Genomic DNA, 25361 nt, shown 5'->3' on the forward strand with positions numbered 1-25361 from the left:
CCTGCTGACCTGCACAGGTAACCCTAACCAATAGCTAGCCTTAGAAGTTATAGAGAACCATTGTTTGTGTGTTTTGTCTGTCTTTTGTGTGTGTGTGTGTGTGTGTGTGTTTGTTTTTATCAGCCCCCACTTTTTCTTCATACGTGCATGTCAGTGAATACCTGAGAGAGTCAACTCTAACTATTGTGTGTGTATGCAGCTGGGCATGCATATGTGTAAACGTGCATGCATGTGCTTATATGTGCTTGTGGGTAAGTGTGTGAGACAGAGTGCACGTGCACATGTGCATTTGTGTTAGCTTCATTTTAGCACTTGCCCTTTCTGGTGTGACCTCTGCGCCATACGCAGCACCTGGGCTCACTCAGTATGCACATACAGATGAGGACCAGCCAAGACCAGAGCTGCTTGAGAGCCAGAGATGCAAATGTCATATACACACACACACACACACACACACACACACACACTTACTTTTATTTGTATTACATCCTCTTTTATATCCCTGGCCTTTTGTTTTACCACTTCTGTCATCTTCCATTTCACATGTGTGTTTTTTGTTTGTGTGCTCAAGTGTGTTACTTATCAGTGAATGTGTTTGTTAGTTTCAGTGCTGGGGATTCAAGGTTACACTGGACCCTTCTCCTTGTCTAGCATCTCCTATTTCTGATTCATCTAAGGGATGTGTGGGACACAGCATAATTGGAATGTTAAGTGATTTTCTATTTGTGATGATTACCCAGAACAATAAATCTCAAATAACCTTCTTTGTCCAGTGGAAAGAAGAGGACAGGCAAGGATTCACACATTTGCGTTCTCATTAACCCACAGTCCTTTTTTGGCTGAATTAAAAAGGAGCCCGCCTAATTAGAGGGATTTTTATGAGAAGGAAAAAGTGGAACAGTTATACCAGACTATGCCTTTCTCAATGATATATCAAAAAAGAAAATTTTGAGGAAATGCGATTTCTGCCTCTGTTCCTTAAATTCTTAATTCTCTGTCTTATCCAACACAGTTTTGGACTCACTATTCTAAGGGTATTCATTATCTGTTGCGTAATCCAACGAAGTGTTTAAAGTTTATGTTTTCTTCCAAAGACCCTTATGTTAATTTTTTTACATTGATTGTATTTACCAACAAAAATGTGTTTTATGGTCTCAAAAACCAAATAATCTTCAGATTATTTTTTAAGGTAGTGATCGTTGTGAAGTCACTAGATGTGTATTATTTTTGCAAATTGCATCCTATTGACACATAATGAAAAAATTTACAAAAACAATATCTTGATGGTAACTTCAGTTGTGTAACCCAGGTTTAGTTTTTCATCACATCACTGGCACCTGGGCCGAAATGACAATGCTAGATAGCATGTCCCAGGTGAGGATCAGGTTTGATGTGAATCTGAAATATTATTACATTTATTTACATTAAAAACCAATGCTCTGTATGTGCAGTGGTTCCAGACGAAGGTCTCTTTTGTGCTCCTCCCAGTTTGCTAATCCTGTGGCTTTGAGATGATTTATGGGCTCGGTTTGTTGGCTCAGTTTTGTGATTTTTGTGTCTGAATGATCACACAATCCTCAGGCTACAGGTACATGCACTTGTTGATGCAGTGCAAAACATACAATCTTATGAGCATGCACAGACCTGGTAGTAGATGCATATAATGCTCCTTTTTAGGGTAGGACATCTCTATCAATAAACCATATACTGTCAAGCGTCTTGAATCTAAACAATTCTTGCATTGCAATCGAAGTCACAAACACAGGCAGAGGTCAACACAGATGGTGCAGCATGTCACAGAGGGGAGCTATCAGTGAACCTGAATATTGCCCTGGGCGGTGCATAAATATGGGTGCCCATACATATGGGTGCATGTGAGGTCGGGGCACTCCAGCAGAGCACTGCTCTGTTCTCCTTGGGCAGAGATAATTCCGTCCCTCCGGGGTTCAGGAGGTCACTGGATGGTGGGATGGAGTGATGAGAAGAGGAGAGTAAAAGTGAGAAGATGGGATTTAGAGATCAGCACCTGCTGGGCCAGATTATATAGACCAAATGGGTCAGACGAGGGGCAACTGACGTCACCGCCAGGAGAGTAAATACAGAGTGAAGGTGACAGAAAAGAGAAAGAAGAGGGAATAAGCAGAGGCAGAGATAGAAAAACTCATTCATTGACTGAGAAAGAAAAGGGCAAAGAAAATAAAGTATGAGGAACGTTCAATTATTTAAATCCTTCTGACTACTGCCGAGAAAGCACAGGGTAGAGCTGAGGAAAAGAAAACAAAAAGACAGCTATGATATGAATGGAGTGAATACAGATGGAGGAAAGAAGATGAAGAGATGTATGTGGAGATGGATGAGTAGCATAGTGAGGAGAAGTGAGTGAGGGAGAAATGAAATGATGGTGTACAGCTGGCAGCCTGTCACAGTCTCCAAGGTGTCTCCTGTCACTGTGCTGGCCTGCTGTCACACTCTAGTGGCCTGCCCAGAGCACACACACGCACACAGACATTCACACATGCACAAACACACATACATAAAGAGTACACTATAGTCATGAATAAACCATCCTAATCCATAGAGATTATACAGGAATTGGAGGAGGTGGGAGAGAGACAGACGCAGAGAGAGTGAGAAAGAATTGACACTCAGGACTTCTTTCTAAGAAGTTAGGTTGCAGGCTGTCATATGTGTTACGGTTAAGCAGACTTTTGTAGAAATAGCACTGAGTCTCTGTCATGGGAATTAGTCCTGTGTGCTTTCAGAAAGAGGTGGCAATACTGTTTTACCTTTGAAATAGAGCCAATTGTATTTTATCAAAAATATAATTATTATTATTTAATTGTTCAGTCACTTTCTTTATTTAGTACTTTTATATTTCTGTGTTTAAAGTCAGTTCATGAATTCTAGCCAAATCTGACTTTGTTGTGTGTTTTCTGCAGGTTTTGGAAAATAGAGTCCAACCATCTCCTTTTAAAAGGCCTTGTGTGTGTGTATTCTTTTAAAACTTGCTCTGTATTAGATATAGACACCTAAGAACAATCCATTTGGTCCTCATGATGGTTCTGCTAAATTACCCTGTCATTAGCTGAGTGCAGGGTTCTGTGTCCATTAATCCCTGAGTGTATGTGCAGGCGTATGTGCTGTTTATGTGAAAGAGTGGCAGACTGTCTTCCACTCTTGACTAGAAGAAAAAAAAACAAGTTCATGGGTTGTTTGTGCCAGCAGGTCATGATTATAAATGCAGTAATTATGACATAAGCATAGAAGAGAATTAGTTGACATAGAAGATAGAACAACATAACGCTAGTGATGGGATTCAAAAGAAATACAATACATTCTGTAGCAATGTGACTTGCTAAGTGTGTGCATGGGTACATGCGTAGGGAGAAAGGCATGCACAGAGCAGCAGAGGTGGGGGAAGAGTCAAATCTGTTTACATGTTTGTTTCTCTGTCTGCCTTTAGTTCAATGGTGCCATTGATCGGCAGACGAGCTGCTTGAAGTGATGATGCTATGCGTCAGAGGCAGCCGATGTGATGTGCCATCCTTTTGTCACATCGCCCTTCTCTAATCCCAGCCAGCAGGCCTTGCCTTTATGTGACTGCTGTTATGCCTGTAGTCTCCCACAGCACTGGTGCTGTGCTGGGTGTGTGTGTGTGTGTGTGTGTGTGTGTGTGTGTGTGTGTGTGTGTGTGTGTGTGTGTGTGTGTGTGTGTGTGTGTGTGTGTGTGTGTGTGTGTGTGTGTGTGTGTGTGTGCGCGTGCGCACGTTAATGCAAGAGTTTGTGTGCACATGTGTGTTGTTGCCTTGACAAATCTATTCATACCCTGGCCTCCCTGCCTCCATTGGTGGTGATGGTGGAGGTGAAGGGGGAGGGAGGAGAGCTCTTTGAAAGACTCCCCTCCTTCCCCTCTCTCCAGCCGCCTTCAGCCCACTGCTCCACAGCCCAGCTGACATCTTCCTCCAGACAGACTGAATGAATTAAAGAAAATACAATGAGACACTTGATGTAGCAGTCAAGGAGTCCCACTGCTTCTTTGCCGCTTTGCAACGCTCTGCCCTCAAGCCCAGGCTCAGAGGAGAGCACATCTAGGGCAAAGCAAAGGATCTAAAAATACACAATATGCCACTGTTTACCACGATGACTTGTCATCTTCCTTCAACACTGAACCCCACCCCCTTTCGTCCTGCCTTCCATTCCCCCAATCTTTGTGCCAATCTTTCTTCAATCTCTTTGGCTCCGCTTCCATCTGTAAGCACTTTTGAGTGATAGGGATGAAGAACATGAAATATAGAGAAAAAAGGTTAAGGGGTGACTAAGCGGTAAAATTAGTTTGTAGTGTAGTTCATTTTTTATTTCTTTTGATCGGATCGGAATCAACCCCATAAGCCAGACTTTACTTGAATAATGTACCTTTTTCTACGTATTTCCCCAACTGAATTTTTATTTACTCACTTGATATCATTGTTACCATGCTGCTACTTGCTAAATATTCATTTAAATGGGCGATGTTTCACTATGATGTCTCTTAATGACTTTTTATATTTCTATATGAGGTTATAGTAAAAAAAAAAAAAATCATTGAAGTTGTGGTATGTGCCAAACAGGTAGTAACAGAATCTTTTTTCTTTTTTTTGGTATATTGTGGTTGATTATGTGGATATGTGAAGTTTAACAGATTTTGACTACCCAGTCCCTCCCCTTTCAGGGCCTTGGGAGTCAGGGTCACAAGAATGTGGTGCATGTGTGTGGTTATTTGAGTCTGAGGGGTTCACAACTTTGCGCATCTTTGTGGGAGACCCCCCGCAATACTATCCCTGACCCACACATATAGGCACACACAAGCATGCACAACACTGTAATGGCTGTCAAGGGGCCAGGGTGAAAGTAAACAAGGGCAGATAAGCAGTGATTCAGAAGGACGCCAGCTGCACATTCTAATCTCTTTACATTTTCTCTTTCTTCTATTGAACTTTTATCTTATCTGGGGAACGTCTTCTCCAAGCATTCCTTCTCAGCCTCCCTCTTTCCCTCTCTCCCTTTCCCTTGTTTTTGTACTAACCTGACAAGCCACAGCATACCAATCCACATTGCATGGTCAAAAGGAAAAACACACTTTGATATGTTCTCATCTCCTGACCTAGGCAATGAAAACTCCAAGCATGGGAAAAGTCAGTTGTTTTGTAATGTGGAATTGATACAGTTTGTTTTAAAATAACTTAGAAGGTAGCATGAGGGACTGGACTGTCACATAGACAGGAAGATGAAGACAGCCCAAAAAAAAAGGAGATAAAGAGGTCTTTTCCTTTTTTTGACAGTAGAGTTGTCAAGCACAGGGGGTTTGAGAGGACTAGGGGTGTGTGCAGGGGGTTATGGGTCAGCAAGCTGGGCAGACACCCTCCCCCAGGGCATCCACTCATCCACCATGGTAGAAGGCCTCAGCTCTCCACCACAAACAAACGGCAAGCTGTCTGAGCAACATGTCACAGAGCTTTTAATTGCTTGTTCTTGTCTCTCTTTCTCTCCCCCCACCTTGCTCAGCTGTACACACACCTCTTTTTCGCTTACTGTATCTCCCTTTGTCCTCTCCAACTTGTCCTCCTTTTCTTTGTCTTCGTACTTTTTATTTGCTAATATTTTCAATTTCAATTAAACCTGATATATATCCACAGAATAAAAAAAAAATGTTTTCAAAGCATAAAAGACACTCATCTCTACATCAAATCTCTTTGTTTCTGTCTTTGAGCATATATTTCTTCATATTTGTGTGCACAAGGATGCTGGTTCCCACACATTCATTTCCCATTAACAAATTGTCCAGTTGCCTTAAGTAATCGGTGTAGAAGTCATTTAAGTCTTTTGTAGAAGCAACATATAGCTATGATTAGAAATGTATCCTCAGGGTTTTCAGTTGTAAATCTTCTTCCTCTATCCCTACAGCACTGTTGTAACTGGGTATCAAGTCAAGAGCCCCTGGACACACAACTGGATCACATGCTGCCAGACTGCCCCCGAGTTTCTGCAGGTATCTAAATATACTCCAATATGATGACATTATTAGTTGATATCGACTCCCAAGATTATCAATCCTGCTTTCGTTTGCCATATATAATGAATCGGCATTGAATTTGACTTGATTAATTTCAAGACACTTGAACAACAGAGACTGAAATAAAAAAATTAGGTTAGGCGCTTCATAATCAGGCAGAAGGTGCTATGCCAGTGTTAAACAAGCATTTATTTTTTAAACAAAGGTAAATCTTTGAATCATGAATCTCATTGTAAGTGGTGTGGTTGGTGTAGTTGAGTAGATGAGAGGATGTGCCATGGCAGGTAAGTGAAATGATTTTCTAGCAAAAGTAAGCATTAATGACAGATGTGCAAAATACAAATACTGTCCTCTGTTTGTCGTATTTTTGCATTTGTGTTCTTCGGTGGCTTATAACACAGTAATTCTGAGCTTGTTTTTTGATACTTCTGGGGACCCAAAACCAGCATCCCACTAACAACTTCTATTCTACCTATTACTGGATGCTGGACCCCACAAAGTAGATTTAAGGGTGATGACTTGGTGAAGGTTTAGAGTTAGACAACTACTGTAGCTCTTAGCATTAAGGCTATGGTAAGTCACCCGGAAATTAATGTAAATCAATGTAAAGTTCCCAGGCGGGATGAAAACAGATGTGTTTGTGTGTACATGCTTACATGTGTTTGGTAGATTGGAGGTCTTAGTAGGGCTGACTGAGAAGAATCATTGTCAGAGAAACTAAGAAATTGAAGCAGTGGCAGATTATCTTAAAACACAAATGCACACAGAAGCAGAGTCTTTCTCACATGCACTACAGAAGTGCGCTGTTTGATTTTGTTTCTATTTTTGTCTTTTTTGTCACGCCCCCTCCCTATTTCTTTTTCATCATCTACTCTGTCTCCTATATTCATTAATCCTCTCCTGTGGTGTTTGGCTTCCTGTCCCCGTGCCCTCTCTGTAGTTGACTGGCCTTGATGATGTCATGGCCATCATGAGAATGTGTCCTTAATGTAGGATTAGGGATGAAAGCCGTAATCCTCAACATGACCATGATAAGAGATGATGATTGCAGTGTTGTTTGAAGAGTAACACACATGGAGGCATGCACGCACAGGGATAGAGGCATTCACACACACAGAAACAAAAGGAAAGCCATGCATAAAGTAATGTAAATAATAAACAGGAAATATTATATCTAGCATAAGTATTAAAAGCTTTCATTTTCACATTGCGTATCCGTATTGCTTGTTACATTTATACACACATACAAATAGACTTGCATAGACACATCATTGTCTCATCGTTGATTTCCACCGTCACTCTGGAGTTGCTTCTTTGCGAGTTTATTCTCCTCAAAGCCCCTCACCGACACCATGGTGAATGCATAGGTCATCTTACACATGCTCCACATGTCAGTGAATATATCTCTAACACTGCTATCTCATCTCAGCCACTAAAACACCATGTTCCACAAGGAGCTGTGTGGGTGGGTGGCCTTAACATCTTCCAGTGAATCAGCTCCTTGAAATGTCATCTATCCTTCAATAGAAAACCCATACTGTATTTCATGTTCAAATGTCAGTTTTTTAACTTGATGTTTTATGTCTCTTCTCAGTGATGTCTATTGGTCAAAAGACAGCAATCTTTCAGCCAAGATATTGAGGTCTCTTTTTTGAAACTGCTGGCATGCCTGACATTGTCACAGACCTGTTTGACACAGTGTCCATCTGTATGTATGCACTATTGACTTGTGCTCTATTGACTTTTGCTACTTTAACTGAGCTGAAAAGGTCCTAGTCTCTGGCCTGTTAACAGAGCTGCCAGCTCAGCTTGTCTCTGGTCTTTTGGTGGCAGCTTCTGATGTCAAAGGTTGACTCGGTCGTCTTTGTGTCCTTGGCAGCCTGGCAGGTTCACAGGCACCAGCCATTGTGGCCAGAGTCACAGCAGGGCAACAGAGGTGATGAGGTTGAGAGTAGGTTGAGGGAAGGCTGTCAGGACATCATGGCCCAAGACTTCAATCAACATACGTGCAGCTCCCAACAGTCCCTTCCTCTGCTACCATGATGGCTATGGTCTGGGTTGCTATGGTAAGAGTATGTGTGTGTTTATAGGTGGGGGTAATCAGGGTTGACCATAAAATGCCTTAGCAATAGAGAACAGTCCTTGTTTTCATGCATGCACACTGACGTGCAAATATGCAGACACACACACATCACCATGTGAACCATGGTCGCCACTCTGGCTCTTGAATGGAGCCAGACTGAGGCAGGCCCGGGGCAACTCGGCTGCTGTGGAAAATGGCATTGGAACAGACACACACAGATACTAAAATGTCTGAAGGCTAACAGAGTATTGGATGTGTTTAGACATGGACTCTGGGACTGGTCAGGCAATGTGATGGGAGAACAGTTGAAGGGCAAGTCTTGCCATTGCTCTTTTTCTGCCCCTTCTGCCCCCCCTTCTCCATGCTCTTCATGGTTTCCTAGTTTCTCTATGCATCTTCCGCTCCTCTCTCCTGCTTGCGTCCTGCCTCCCTGTGTGGAGCAGTGATGATATGATGATTGTGTTTTCCATGCTGGTAGACTTTTGGCAGAAGAAGATAGGGAGAAGTGGAGGCAAAGCTTGTCTGTTATTCCTAATCATCTGCGAAGAAACGCCGGTATACCAGCATGGCACACTGACGGGGCTGGAAGGACTCAGAGAGGGAAGGAGAGTGACGCATAGCGGGGGTGTCCGTTAACATCTCAGTTTCTTGTTTTAAATGTGATAAAAACTGGACCCATTCCCTTCGCATTTGACTGGCTAACTTCCCTCCCTTACATTTTTAAAATTTCTTTCTTTTTTCCATCTTGCAAAAGGAATTTGTTTCCTCAAGAAGGTCATTGCTCTGGCGATTTGCAGTGGCCTGGCACACAAGCAGAATTTTATCTGTTAGGAGCACACCAAACACAAGTTAAATATGCAGATAAAGTGGAACCAATCTCCTGCTGGAAATGCTTCCTTTGTGGGTTTTTGTGTGTGTGATGGAGTAGCTGCAAGGCTGACAGAGAAAAAAGTTGGGGAGTGTTGTGTAAGTGGAGGTGCAGAGGCCTTCCCTAGATGTAATCATTCCAAACCTTGACTGCTGTTTAAATGCAAAGAGTAGGATAAAATGGGAGAGAAAGAGAATGACAAGAAATAGATAGATGAAAAAAAGAGGAAAAAGCAGTCTTATAGTCATTTTTCTTGTGAGGGCTTCTCTGTTTTTGTTGCTTGGTTTATTGACTTTTTTTCTGGTGAGATGGATGGTTGGTTGTTTGATCAGTAAAGTAAATGTAAATCAGTAAATGCTATTTCAAAGGTGGGAAAACCCTTTTTTCGAATAACACTTACATCAGTACACACACATATGCACACACAACTTCCTCTTGGGTGATTACTCATTGTCCAAGCTGATTATTAATTACAAAGGGAGAGCTCTCTGAAGGTAAACACTGATTAATGGCTAACAAAAGTAAGTTAATGTCTTACCTGTACTTTAATTACCAAACCTGCTCTGTTACAAGCATCCTAACACAAGGCTGTAATTAACTCTAATGGACTGCAGAAAGAGACACACCAGTTTCTTTTGCAGCATAAATTCACTCCCGTATATCATTTTTTGTGCCCACCTATATTGCTCTTCTGCCTGCTTTTTCATTAATAAATGTAGGGATTTTGTTGAAAGGATTTCTTGATTTTTTTGTATCTTGAATGAAAGTAGCAGAGAGTTGGCTGGAAAAATGATGCAATATTGTTACAGAAATGAGAAATAATTCCGGTGCAGTGACATGGGAGGTCACTCTGCCTTTCTTCTTTACCTAAGGCTCATACTTATGTGGCTCAGAGTTATTAACGTATCAAGATACCACAGAGACACAAAAGATTGCCTGAATAAAAAGGAAGACAGTCTGACACAGGGCGCACATACACTACACATATATACACACACACCGTTATTCCCTTAATGCAAATGTGCTCTGTCCTGCTGTAGATTTAAATTGACACTAACCCCCCACCTCTTCAGTCCACACTTCTGACCATGAAACAACTTTAGCTGTCTGCACTTCTCAACACACACACACATACCTTCTGATTGATGTTTGTGTGACTTAACTCTTTTAAGAGGAAACTCAGGCTTACACATATTAACCTCACAACCTCTAACCACTGTTTTTTCAGCTTGGTAAGACGGAAGTCTGCTGCTCTATGGAAGAACACATGAAAATGTGTGTGGGTGCACTTATGTGTTTGTGCCTGTGTTTTCATATATGTGTTTCAGTATTTTCTTAGCCTGACTTGGCACACTTTGTGCTAGTGTTGCAGGAAATAGACAGGTAAACTCTGGTGAACCGGACCTTAGCCTCTGACCTGGATTTACTGAGGTTAGATGACTCTATTGTCTGGGTCACGTTTTTCTTTGACAGACCCCAGCATAATGTTGTGGAAAATGCTGACACCAAAGACTTTTGATGTCTGGACTTGGTGGGTCTGTCAGAAACTGTAATAATGTGATGATTTGTGAGTTAGAATAACACTATGGTGTGGTTTGTGATTACACTTTGAAATCATAAACTACAAACACATGAACTGAATGGATTTACTTCAGTTGAGCAGTGATTCAAGAGGTAATGTTTCCATCTGTGGAATATTTTGTTTTGATGCTCTGTCATCATATAATGGTGATGATCTCCGATAATGTCTTCTCTAGAATGGCTACACAATTCTTGCTAAAATATGAATCAATTTTTTTATTGAAAATTGAAATTTTCTCTCACAATTCTCAACAAATAAAATGTCCTCTGTATTATTGTTCCCGTGACATTTTTTTTACATTACAAGTAACAATATGAATTTTACAACATTGCTGAGCCTTTTCTTTCACAATGTCAAACATGTTGGATCTTTTTTTTTTTTCTGCACAGTTCATCACATGATGTAACATAATCCTGTAACGTGCCTCAGCAAGGAAAAGGGAGCAGTAGGTTTCAGAATCATCATCACATAAAAATGAGACAGTACAGGGTCTGAATTGAGATTTGAAAAACAATTAATCTTACAACCCTAATGTCTAAGGGCTGAATAAATCTCAGGCAACACTTCACTGGATGTCTTTTTGGCCAGTTCCACCAGTTTACCACCATGAGTTTACCACCTTGAGACAACAGTGATAGGGTCATTTTGAAGTCACATATTTGAAACAGAGAACAAAAGTTGTCTCAGAAGTGTGCGCTTGGTGTGAAGAAAAGAGGGAGGATATGTCAAAGCAGTGCAGAGATCTTTTTTATGTATTCCTTTTTTCTTTCTTATGGAGTTTTGTCATTTGTGTTTTGGAGACTCTGAAGTGTCATGCTTAGTTGGAAAGTTTTATGCCGTGGCATTATTTGGGGACTAAATCTTTAGCAGTTTCAAGTTTTTCAGCAAGAAGAAAAAAAAAATTTCTTGACCTTGGTTACAGTGGGTACAGAAAGTATTCAGACCCATTTAAATCTTTCACTCTTTGTGTCATTGCAGCCATTTGCCAAAATCAAAAAAGTTCATTTTATTTCTCATTAATGTACACTCAGCACCCCATCTTGACAGAAAAAAACAGAAATGTAGAAATTTTTGCAAATTTATTACAAAAGAAAAACTGATTATTAACTGAGTATTCAGACCCTGTGTGTATCAGTTTACTTAAAGGAAAAAATGCCAGGATTTCTATCACATTCTTAGTACATTTATTATACTTGTGCTAAATTTAAAAAAAACTCAGAGAAGAGTGTTGAGTCATGCACAGCTGGTGTTTAGATGGAAAAGACTATCTCTTGATGTTTTCAATGGTGTTTGACAGACATTATAAAAATGTGAAACATTCATATCCTGTTACAGGAAAAAGGGACATGGGTAATCAGGTTTAGATGTTTATGTTTAACAAGTACAAAAGTTGGTTATCCATCATAACTATAACTCTGTGAGCTCAAGCAGAAAACCTATAAATTTGCATTTGGGCTAGTTAAGCCAATAGGCATGTACCCACTAATTCCTAATATTCAAGCACAGACGTCACTCACTGCTATGGCAGTTGTAACTACCTTGGCCTCCACACTCAGGCCTATACAGCACCCCAACATTTGCTGTCTAAACCAGCAGTGAGGTTAAACCCCACCTACTTGCAGGAATGTTAGTTATACTCATATACTGTGGAACCACATATTGTGTAGTAATACCCTTTATGGAACCATTGAAAGGTTTAAGGTATTTACAAAATGGTTATGGCCATTACAGAGGAGGGGTGTGCTTATGCAGCTGCACTGTTTAAATGAATAGTAGTGTCATGTGTAGTGAGTCTGGAGACTGGTTAAGTGTTGGCTCATCATATAATTCTGTCAGCGTGGTGTATAAGAATGGCCATAAGAAAATCGTGACATGTTCTGTTTCCCTGTTCCCCAGCCTGAAATCAAAGTTTTTCATCAAGCATTAACCATCATTCAGATTGTTATAAATGTCATAAATTGTCATAAATGATTAAGTTTGTTACTGCCCACAATTTTTTTATATATATATTTTGTTAATGCACTTTAGACCAATGCGAATTCCTTCTAATGTGAAATTACTTGGCAATAAACCGATTTTCAATGAGTCTGAATCTAGAATATATCTATGAATACATTTTCACAAAACCACAACCAAAAAGTTTTGAAAAATGTTGTTAGTTTTATCCAACTTTTAGATTTGTAACTTCAATAATCACTGGAATAGACACTAGCATTTTAAAACCTGCTTCTGCTGGTGCGTCCTTGGAGTATGGTAGTAAGAGGTGTATAAGGTACTGTATTTATGTCACAACCATTAGTAATGGTATACAACACTGAGAGGTTCCTATAGGTTTTTTTATTTTGTGTCTTAGATGCAGTTTTGCCACCGGTGTATTGTCAGGTCACAGCATTGTTCCACTGTCACAGGCTAATCTGTTCTGTCATGTAGGTTGCTGTCTCTCAGGGACATTTCCTTTGAATCAAAGACTCGACTACTTTGATTCACTTCTTTGATTCAATTCAAGAGGACAGTCCACGTTTATTGATCTATTGTAGTTCTTTATGTCCGACTTGTATCTGCACCCAGATCAGAATCAAAGATATGCCAACATAGTCAATAGACAAGCCCTTGGTCCATTGGTTTATCTTAACTGACAAACAACAGAAAATGAAGTTGATCAATATGTTAAGCTAATAATTGTACAAATGTGTAAAGCCTGAACACTACGTAATTCTTCGGTTGAAGAGGGATGAAATGGATCATGGGATGGATCGTGGGATCATGAAATGTTTAGGGTGTTGCATTAGCTTGTCTTTACAACTTATGTGAGTTATGTAAAGAATATTACTTTAGTAACTGTGATATTTAATTTATTTGATTGACTGATTTTCATGATCCAGCATTTGTGATGGGAACATCCAAGTAAAGAACAGAGAGCTCAAAGAGGGCACTTCAGATGGGAATGCTGAAATTGGTTCAGTTAATTCCTCTAGAAAATATCACAGTACAGGCAAAAAAAAAAGAACACCAACAAACAACCAAAGAAAGTGCAGGTTTGTAAATGTTGATGCTGTTGACCGTCAGCAATAGTTTTTAATGTATATATGACATTAGTATGCATGGTAGCACAATAAACCCATCACATATGCAAAACGTAGGCTAGGTGATTATGTTAAACTAGAAGTGTATCTGGGAAGCCCAGTCTGTGGTCTTCAGTTCACCCTTGAACTAGGTAAACTGTATCCAAGAGGCATTTTATCCTCTCCCAGTTTCACATACTCTAGCTATCATCCTAGTAAAGAGAAGAAAGGGGAGAGACAAAAAGGAAAAGAACCTGGCATGCATAAATGAAAGTTCAACAAGGTTCAATGAAACACTTATACAATTTGCTGCAATATAGTGGGGTTTTATAATCTCATTATCATCTTAGTGCCAGATTTGCCCATGAGGGCCATTCTGTATTCACTCTTATTAGCTCCTCAGATTTGTCCATTTGTTCTTCTACTACCCGCCTTACATCCAATCACTGGGACAGAATCTCAAATAAATACCCCCCTCCTTCTTGTTTTATCTCCATGTTTATTTTTTCTCTTGCTGTACCTCCTATTGGTTTATGATTTTTTTAGCTTTTTACTTGCTGTGGGGTTAATTTCAGAAATTTATTCAGCATTCTGCTAATAACTCTCTATCTCTCTCTCTCTCTCTACATACATATATATATATATATATGTATGTATGTATGTATGTATGTATATATATGTATGTATGTATGTATATATATATATATATATATATATATATATTTCCGTCTATATAAGTTATTTCAATTTGAACTACTTTCTAGCTACAATATACAGTAAGACATTATTTCATATATTGTTTGACTTGAATCTTACCAATTTCTTCATGTTTCATACTTGAATTTTCAATCTCTGTAAATTTTGGATGAATGCTACTACCACATTTCCAAAGTACATTATGTTTGTTTCCTCTGACAGTGTTTTTAAATCTTTTTTAATATTCAAGACCAAGCTGTATTCTGTCTGAGTATTGAGGGTCAGATGGGGGAGCTAACGTACAGGGTACAGTAGAGCAGGGTACAGTAGAGCAGGCCACAGGCTGCTTTCGAATCCTCAAGCCTCTTAGCTGCTGTGGGTAGTGTCCATCCCTGGTCACTCAGAGGGCATCCCCAGATTAGTGCTTCACGGACATGGATCTTATTTGCCCATATGGCCTTTTCTCATTGAGTTGATATAGGTTCTAATCGGCCCAGCCTTTACCCATGACCTCGACATGTGGCAAACTACTTATAGGAGTAAGAAGGAGAAAGAACACACAAACCATGCATATACCACATTTGATGGCTGCAGCGTCACCAGGATCAAGTGTAAAGATGAGGATGAAAAACGGTGGCAAGTGTATTCTTGATCATCGATGGCTGTATGGGATTGTAGTTGCCTCAGTTTGGGTTGGTGTAGTCAAAAAGCAGGAAATACTATAATTACATGCTAGGTTTTTGTGGCTGGAGACTGGTTAGGTTGCATTCTTTGGTGTGGAATTAATCCAGTAAGCCTCCGTGGGGCACAGCAAATCCTAACCACTGCTGGCACTAAAAACTCCCAATATCACTGTTCCAACAAGGCGCACTACCACCCAACAAGTGTGCCAGTGATGTCTTATGATACTTTTCATCATTATTGGCATTGACCTTATCTGAGAGAAGATGAAACAGGAAAACCATAACTTTAATGGCATTACATATGCTCCCTTTGCTGGTTATTGTAAACATTTCAATTCCATTCTGGATGAATTGTTCCTCAAATACACAATCCTGTTTTAATCCAAACACTGTAAATGCTTGGCTGTTATGATTTGTTGGTGGTGGTGATGAAGAAGGAGAGGTAGGACCCAAATGCAGACACAAGCAGGCTTTATTAACCTGAATTGACCAGGCTTGGGCAAACTACACAAAATATCTCCGTCACTTGGCGGGCAGGCAGACAACGCCACTCAGCGTTCCGGACATAAAACAAAAAAACCTTCTCTTCTCACTGCTACAATACAGCGCAGTACATTCAACGCAAATGCTCAGACCATGAACAAAGGAAACCAGGAGATATAAATACATTTCGGACAAAGGACAAATTAAACGCAGGTGACACTGATCAAACTAATTAATACAAAACTAACAAAGATCAACACTGGAGAAAAACAGGAAATTAATCAAAATAAAAGTCCAAAACCAGAACGAAGAAATCCACATCATAACACTTGGCAGTAAATGTAGTGTTCTTCACAGGTGTTGTCCCTAGGTGAACTAAGGTTAGTTGATAAAGTAGATTAGGGCAGGGAGAGGTTAATCTATTGAGTAGTCATATGAGCGTGTCACCATGCGGCAAAAAAAGGCAAGTTTATCACTTCCCAGCATTATTATTTTAGGATAAGGACCTAAATGTCACTGTATATTTTAGCTTTTAACAACATATTTTAAATGGAAAGATAAACCCCAAAATACTGATTCTCAAGTTTATTTTTTAATGTGTGTATTTTGTCAGCATAAATTAATTCATTACAGGCAGTTAAACCTGTTAAATCAAACTTGTTTGATTTTTAGCAATAGACAAAGTGCTTGTTTTCGTTTGATATATCCTCAAACATAGTAAAATATCAGTACAGCATTTTACTCAGCCTTTTTTTATCCTTGGTTAAGAATGACAGCTATTATTATTATTGTTAGTAGTAGTAGTAGCATTAATTTGGTATTTGATATATTGTAGCAGCAGTTTTAACCCCTATTTTCTCTTATGCACAAATTATTAAATGTACATTAAAGACATTTTCATGAAAATAAAAAAGAACAAACATGGAAGCCATGAGAATATTGGGATGTACATAATTGCAGAGGTGATTAGAAGGAAAAGAAAGAAAAGTAATAAAAAGAATCATCCTTGAAGTCCTTGAGTCATAATCAGCCTCATATTAAAATGTTTGTCTTTTTGCTGTGAAAAGAAAATTACATCTAATTTATATAATTACATAAACAAAAGCAATGGTAGATTCCATAACTGGCTATGTTTGAGTATGTAGCGGTGACCTTGGATCCACCCATGTGCTCCGTATTGACAGATGAAAACTTTACCTTCTATGCCTATGACAAGACACAAACCACCCATGAAATCGACATGCGCTAGTATTAAAAAAAATGTGGCAATTAGAGGATGATTTTTTTTTTTCCCCATTGAAAGCACTACGGAGTAAAAATGGGGAAATAAACACAGCTTGTTTGTGGCCAAGGAAGCAGCAATTATAAAGTGCTTGGAGAGTTGTTGTGCTTATTGTGCCTCGGAGTAATGAGATAGGCTGTGCTGATCCCTCACTGATGCTGTGGCTCCTAATCCTCAACCCTCATTTCCTGCTTCTCTTGTTTATCCACCAACATCCTCTGACCGTCGCTGGCCTGTCACTGCTCTGGGCAGCTCAGTGACCTTTAACCTGTGTGTCAGCTGATTTTTTTAGCTCTGAAAACAGCACAGCATTGACTAAAAACTACAAGATGATAAATGTGTCATTAAAGGCTGTGTAGTATGTTTGTTTTACCACCAAGCCAATCCCCCCTGTAAAACAATCTTGATTTTTAATAGGTCTCATTACCATTTATGTTGGTCGCACTAGTCTCAATTTTCCCCATGAGATTTTTCCTTCAGTGGGATCTCATATTAAAATAAATCAGGTCGACCAAGAACCAGAAGTGTTGATGGTTCAATGCCTGGCCTCTCTAGTTCAGATGTCGAACGTTTCTTGGGGAGGACACTGAATCCCAGGTTGCCTCTGGTGGCTGTTTCATTGGTGTATGAGTGTGTGAGTGGTTGTGTGCACAAATGAATAAATAGGCAAAATGTGTAAATGGCACTTTGAGTGCACTTAAGTGTGGGAAAGGGCTATACAAGTGTAAGATCATTTCCCATAGAAAACTGATTTTGAGATTTGACATGCACATTCTGTCTTTATTATGAAGTTGTGGATTTTGGTCATCAGTGTTTTCACATAATTTCTGTTTTCATCTTGTCACTCATTTTCTGTCTATTCTGTCATGCTCACACTTGAGCTTATTCTCCTGAGGCTCTCTAATTGTGTTGTCATGTCATATTAAACAATTTGGTTTTGTGGTGGGAGTCTTGATACTTCAGTGAAGGTATGTGTGCATGCAATCATGGTCATACAGCCACTCACCTACAGTTTGGTGTATATCCTTCCAAGAAGAATGCTGTGTGTACAGATGTATTATCTGGGTGACCCAGAGACAGTCTGGTTATCACTTCGCTGAGCCTCTCAGGGATAAACTACAGAGCCAGCGGAAAAACACCACTCCTACATTCACCCTCCCTTGCACCTCTGTACTGGTCATCCAGCATGTCCGCCTACTGCAGGGCTCGCCTCTTATCTAATCAACATAGACAGGCCACTTGTCCAAATACACACACACACAAACTGCATGCATACTCACAGATTGACATGCACACAGATAGCCCTACACGTGTAGACACACTTTGTGATACAGCCTCAAATACACATACAGAACACATAGACACCCACATGCTGATAATCACAGAAGAATTCACATTGATCTGGTCCAGCTCTGGGTTTCCAGATATGACAAGCTGTTTTAGTGTTGAATAAGCCCAGAGGGTAAAGAACAGGGTATAAGGCCAAGTGGTAGACATGAAAATCAGGTAGTGGAGGCGCCACAAGGTTGGACAAGAAGGACTTAGCGCATTGAGGAAAAAAATTGTGCCCTCTGACTCTGAGAAAGATTCCCCCTCCCATTCTTTGAACCAAACTTACCTGAATGCTGTGTAGCTCTGGCCAATCTGTCCTACCCTGTCCTTTGTTAAGATCCAAACAGAATCCCAGCCACGGAGGACACAGTTTGTCTTATATCCACCCTTGAGATATAAAAGGGTGGGGTCAGTATTCTGAGGAGCAAATTCCAAATCTAACTTTGGCGCCATTTTAATCCCCTTTTGTTTAGCTTACAAAATGCTTTTTTTTTCCAGAGTGCATGCCAGTCAACCTTCTGATGTTACATAGTGAAACTCCCCTTTGCCCTTTACCCAGTGCTCTGAACAATGTGTGGCCAGATAACAAACCGCTAAACAGACGAGGTAGATTTCCAGAGCACAAGAAAGATGGTAGAGGGAGGTTCACACTTTGTTTGAAACACTTCATTATTACTAAGTGAGGATGGCACCAGCGGTTGGAGCAGAGCTGAGGAGAATTTGGGGGAAATGAGCTGCATTTGGCATCAGGCAGCTATCAGTCAGTAATTAGTATAGCTAACATCCCAGATGAAGGAGTCAAGTCTCGGTCAGGGTAAAAAACTTCAAGGGTCTTAGCGGGTAAGGGTTGGAGGCCAAACCATGCCCCCTCTCGTCCCTGAATATAAGCTCATGTGGTGCCTGCTCAGATTTGCTGAAATCTGTATAGACCTTTAACCTTGAGGTGTCACACCCAGTCACATGTCAGACAGGCTCCTGTGGACCATGGTGGATGTGTGTCCATATTAGATTGTCTCAGTAGCTCATGACCTGCTCAACTCACAAATTTAATCTAACACATGATGAGATGTTATTTTACTGGTCACATCCGTTTCTGGCATTCCTAACCCCAGAACCAACCTTTATCAATCACACAGATAGGCCCCCAAACCAGTCTACAAAGAAGCAAATTCCTATGTTGATGAGTGAATGGATGAAATAGAAATGTATTGTTTTGTACTATAATTTTGGAAATCAGATCCATAATCTCTCCCATATATGGCAAGGGTGGTGTAAATTTTCAATATGAATGTATGTGTGTATGGATGGGTGGTGGGGTCACTGTGCATCCATCCATGGTTCCTTAAAAGATCTCTAATCCTCTACTGCAACCATAATCTCTTTTAATATATTGCATATTTGTAGACAAATGAGAAAATGTTTCTTTCAAATCATAGGATATGCCAAGGATTTAACCCGAGGATCATATTTGACACTCTGTAATTGTTATGTCGACCATTATGTCCGATGTTATTCCATAACCGTCACATGTCGGTAAAGAAATTGCCACAGACACTTTGGAGACATAAAAACAGACTTGATCTAAATATATCTCATCGTGGTCACACAGTTTTTTTTTTCTTATAAGTGATGTTAATACGTGCTATAAATTCTAATCCACCGTACACACTTTTGTAGTTTATATTTTGTATAATTGTATATTGCAATTGAGGATTTCTATACATTCTTAATATATCAAATAATTTCCTCTGAATAACATCAGTCTCGAAGGAGTTAAGATAAGCAAGGTTCTGCTGGGGGGGGGGGAGGTTTAAACTGTTTGAACTTTGGTGCATTTAATTTATTTGGTGAGCTATTTGTGGTGCTTTTCATCTCTTGAATCCTGGCCTAGTTTCCGTATTTAGTTTTTTGAAAGCATGAGCTACGCTGTGGTGCACAAACCAAACACCAAATTAGATTGCTGCATTGAGGGTCTGACCAATTAAGCCCTTGCTCTGCCCCCTAGTAAACCCTCCAGCCTGCCCCAACCCACACCTGTCCACCCAATGCCCTGCCCCATTCCTGTTCCTTCTTGGAAATTATATTATAGTGTTTGGATCATCCTCCTTGTCTTCCTCCATACTGTAATCCTATTTGCTCTCTTATGTGTTGGTTTTCACAGATGGTGTGTGTGTGGAGGTGGTATAAAACCCAGTTCACTCACAGCTGTTTGGACTGGCTCACTGGTCCCATTGTCTCTCCCACATATCCCAGAGGAGGTGGTCCTGGACAGACACACACACTGACACGGCCATAACCACCCTGCCCTGTCTCTCACAGGGCTGTTAAAATATAAATGAGTGTAATATTTTCGTTAACATCATTGTGGTGGTCTAAAGTTAACCCCTCCATCCTTCACTTTCTCCTCCTGCAGTGATTGCTGTCCCTTCTTGCTGTAATGAAAATGTTAAGCTGAATGACTGAATGAGTGCGAAATAGGGTAGGGCCGTGTAGTGTGGGGGAGTTGAGGGGAAGGTTGGGTGGGGACATGAGGCGTGAGGCAGTGAGTTTGCAGTCATTGTTGCATCTCGGGCAAAAAGAGAGAAAGAAAGCGCAGCAGGGTGAGAGGTCCTTGGCAGTGCTCCAATAGCTGGCGTCTCGGTGTCCGCATTTAGTTCCAGCTGAGTGCCTACAGTGGGCATGGCCGTACTGCCTTTGCTCTGACCTATCGACCAAGGACCACTGCTAGCCTGTTTCCACCACGCCTTTTGATTTATCCTTTTCTTCTCTTTCTAACCCCCCTCTCCTCTTCTCTTTGTATTTCAGAAATAGCTTCATAACAGCCAAAACAGAGATGTTTCGGAACTGATTTGTCAAAGCTGTGGGCTAAGTTTGTGATCAGACAATCAGTGGGAAGCTTTTGGCTTTTGCTTATTAAATCATTGCAACTTATCATTCACCTCTTGATCAAAACAAAAATATTAAAACAATATTTTATTAATATTCAAAACACTACAGGTGGGATTCTCTCATTAATTTGTTGCTGTCAAATATCAAAGTTGTGCTCAATAGAGGGACAAATTTGTTTTGTGCTTTAATGTGAGTGGTGATAAGGGCTTTTATTGTTACTGTTGAGTGTCATGTAAACAAAAGGTAAGTGGTATTGAAATAGGTAATCAATGAAAATATGCTGATGTATATGTGGAAAAATAGTAGTTCACAGACATGGCATAATTAATCCTGCACACATAAAGTTACTGTGAAATTTTAGGTGAAAATTTGAATGTTTTATCTTAAAAATGGCACCTGGACTTTTATTTATCTTCATTTAAATAGTTTGTTCGTTACATTTACATGTAAGGACACTAGTGACGATACAGAATACAATTCTCACAAAAGAAAAGTTGCAGAACCAATTTTGTTCAATAGTTTTCAAGTTTGCATTTACAAATGTAGCAGTGATTTATTTTATTTTATGAATTGCTACAGTTATAGCTCTCAAAGTGGAAAGAACACTGAGCCTGATTGTTTTGTGCTTGTTATCTGAATTCACCATTCCCATCTCCATGCTAGTAAAATGTGTTTCTTTGCTGTGCATGGCATCATTTTAAAATGCAAAACCCACCTGATAAACCATCTGTGTTAAAATACAGTAGATTTGTAAATTTTACCGCTTGTTTAGCCGAATAATCATACCACTGCACGTAGTTCTGGAAACATCGTTACACCGGTTTATATAGCTAACACTACAACTGTGAGAAGTAAATGGTTTAAGACTACTTATGAAACTGATAATTCCTTTTCTAACTTATAATTTAAAGTGGCACTGTTTTGAAATACTTCAAATAGGCCGACTCTAAAAGTACTTAAGTTTGTTTGTACAAAGTTCAAATGCTTTTAGAGGTCATATCATAGCATATTTTTCCTTGTTTCAAACTAAATCCATAATTTTGCTTCTGCAGCTTGCCTGTTGGTTCTGCTGCACAGACATTGAACAAGTTGGGCGCCAGGCCAACCTGGGGAGGGTCGATTGCTGTTATAGGGACAAACATTTGCAGACAAGCACATTTTGGACCTAATGAATTGCACCTGTATTGATCTCCATGGGAAATGCTTGTATGATGCAGGAATAATTTAAAGATAAAAACACTGGGTTTGATGGGGTGTAGGAAGTGGAGGTGAGGTTGTTGGCAGTGGGGAGTCAGATGTGTTTGTGTAGATTTTGTCAGGATGCAGATAGTGGGATCAAGATTGGGTATTGACGAGATAGGGGGCCGGGTGACTGAGCCACAGAAGCTTGAAATAAACTGTCGGAGGCACGCAGCCAGTCATTACAGTGAAGCCGTCTGGCCCAGCTCAACCTTGAGCCAGTCGATAAGCTATTATAACCATGCAAATTGTGGCCAAATCAGAGACCTGACATATTGGTATTATATTTCTGTGCAGCCACCGGGTTATGCATCATTATTGGAAGCTAACAACAATATGCATTATGCTCCTTTGTTGTATGGTGAGTTGACTCATAAGAAAACACTGCCACAGACAGTAGGACAGTAATGTCGTCTTTATGTTTTTCTGGGACGCTGAAATGTTTTGTGGAGGGCAAAAAATAAACATCCTAATAAGTTTCCAATCCCTTGTTCCAGTTCTTTTTCTCATATATTTTAAAATCAGACATGATCCTTTTTATCTGACTTCACTGCCTATCCCCACCAACTGCCTTGTTGTCTATCTTCCTTGTTCTCTCTCTCTCTGTTTCTTTTCTTTCTGCCTGACGGCACCCTGCCAGGTCATTTACTCTCTGTGACAGTGTGATGCATCCAGCAGGCCAGCGTTTGGATGATGTAATTTCAGCTAAAGTCTGTGTAAACACTGCTGTGACCTTGGTTTTAGATTTATCAATAGGGCTGCATTGGAGAACAGAGAAGGGGATTGTGTAGGATTGAGGGCAACATGCCCTGCCTATGATAGCTGGAAGTTTCTTGCTGACTGACTGGTATGATAACCTAAGATACCTCAGTCTTACCTCTGACCCAAGCTATACTGATTTAACCATATTCTGCACTCCTCTATCTCATTGTCAAAGCTCTCCACTCACCTCTCGTTTCTCTTTGATATTGGTGTACTCGCTGTCTCTTGAACACTTGTTAGTGCCCTCCCCTCATGTTCGCCTCTCTTTTTATTGACCCTATTCTTTTCTTCTTAGATACCAGCATCCCTGCCCTTGTCTCTGCAGCTTGCCCACTGTCTGCCCTCATCTTTTCTGCCATGGTGCCTTACTCTGTTTCTGCTGTCATCCGTCCTATGCTGCTTTTATGAGCTCCAGAGGTCAGCACAAGTGAACAATGGCTGACAGCCCAGAAAACAGAAAGCTATTGATCTGGTTTGGTGGGAGAGGTGATGGGTCTTCTAGTGGGTCTTGAGGAAAGTTATGACCTCCAGATCTAGACCAGACTGTCCTGGGTCCTTCAGTTGCAGTGAGGTTTGAGAACAATGTAGGAATACTGGGCCAACAGCAGTCATTTCATCCAGCATAGCAACATTTACAGAATAATGTGATGTGGTCTTTGAGTCCTGAAAATGCAGTCTTATGAGGTCACTACATAAGGGTCATATGTCAGGGCCTCCCAGTCACCACTTGAGACTGAAGCGTGTTCAACAGCTCAGGGTGGTGCAGCTGATATTTCAGAATACACAAATTTGTTCCACCAAGTTCTGTGCGCAATGGCTCGCAGATGGGCAGCGATTAATCAGGGAGGTAACTGTGAAGTAGTTCGCAATTAGACTGGAAAGCTCTGAGGCATGCTAATTGAATCAGAAAATTAGCGACAGCTCTGTACTGAACTGTAATAGGCTAGCTGCAGCTTACAGCAGGTGCTAGCCCACTCAGCTGTGGAACAAGGTATTTAAGTCACATTAGCAGCAGTAAAAATATTCCTTGATATGGAACAGTTAGATTTTCTACTCGTTTTCACCGCCCGTGTCACCAGGAAGAGCCAAACAGAAAGCCAGTCAGCTTGTGGCACAGCGGTTGCTATCTTAAGAAAAAATCCTCAGAAGTAGTAAGGAATTGTTGTGTTGGAGAATATGAAGAGATTGAAATAGTATTATTAGAGATGAGCTTAATGATAATCACATGTATAAGATCCAGGATGCATGTAGCTGAACAGTGGTGACGCAGGAAACACTTCTGTTCAGTTTGATTGCAAATATTAGTCTGTTTTTTTGGGGGGGGTTTGAGCTCTCAGTTATTCTCCTCCCTCCTATTCTCTTCACTCTCCTCACCTGCCCTTCCTGTATGTACTACCACCCCCTTCTTCCTCCTTCCTCTAGCCTCCCCAGGGCTCCTGTTTGCTGACATCTCTCTCTGACACAACATGAAAAAGTGGTGAGAAATTAAAAATTGATTACTTTTGAGCGTGGGGTTGCCGTCTCTTCTGCTTGTTGGCTGTGAGAGGGAGATAGAGAAGGAGAGAGGGAGAGAGTAAGCGTGTGAGAAGGATGTGCAAGCAGAAGTTTGTTTTAGGGTTTCTGTAGAGTCAAGGCTAAGGGAGAGAGTAAGTGTGTGGGGAAGAGCGGCAAAGAGAGGTAGAGTGAGATGTGCAAAGAAGGAGGGAATGATGTAGAGGCAGAGAATTCCCCAGGCAGATGATGTTGTGCCCCATAGTTCTGGCTTTAAAGCATGCTGCATGCCACACATACAGTGAGAGCAGAGGCCATGACAGAGAGAGGGAGGGTGTGTGTGACTATGGGTATGTGCATTTCAGGCAAACAGCATCCTCTTTTTTTGCCTGTTGAGCCCCCCAGTCCTCCTCAACATTCCGATCCTGTCCTGGCTCTTCTAACTCTGATATCTTTATCAGACATGCCTGCCTGCTTACACACACACACACACACACACACGCACACAAAAATGCATTACACTGACACTGACAAGTACACAAATTTATATATGTATGCTTCGACAAATACACACACAAACATGCTTTCATGCAAGCTGATGCATGAAAGCATGCATCCCTCGTGAAAGCTCACTAAGAAATAAAGCTTTTGTATAATTTCAGTTGTGTTAATTACACTCATAAAGATGATTGTGTCTTGAGTTATTGACTTGTTGTGTTGCTGCCCGTGTTCAAATGTTTTCATTTCTGTACTCAGCCAGTTTGGAGAACAGATAGAATGAGGTCTTAAGTCGATTAGAAACTATCTGCTATGAATCAGTGTCATGTATTGATTTTTCAGTTAGTGAGTTCCCAGGATGT

At 40.5% G+C, this 25361-nt stretch overlaps 1 protein-coding gene across 3 annotated transcripts in view; it reads left to right on the forward strand.

Moving 5' to 3' along the window:
* The window catches only part of arb2a (ARB2 cotranscriptional regulator A), a 140654-nt gene that overhangs the window by 92941 nt on the left and 22352 nt on the right, over nt 1–25361 (forward strand). For all 3 annotated transcript variants that reach the window (XM_026320916.2, XM_026320918.2, XM_026320917.2), the window contains exon 10: nt 5941–6025. In XM_026320916.2, the coding sequence (XP_026176701.1) occupies nt 5941–6025 (85 nt within the window). The remainder of the gene's footprint in view (nt 1–5940; nt 6026–25361) is intronic.

The sequence above is a fragment of the Mastacembelus armatus genome, chromosome 9, assembly GCF_900324485.2.
Source record: "Mastacembelus armatus chromosome 9, fMasArm1.2, whole genome shotgun sequence".
NCBI classification, from domain to species: domain Eukaryota; kingdom Metazoa; phylum Chordata; class Actinopteri; order Synbranchiformes; family Mastacembelidae; genus Mastacembelus; species Mastacembelus armatus.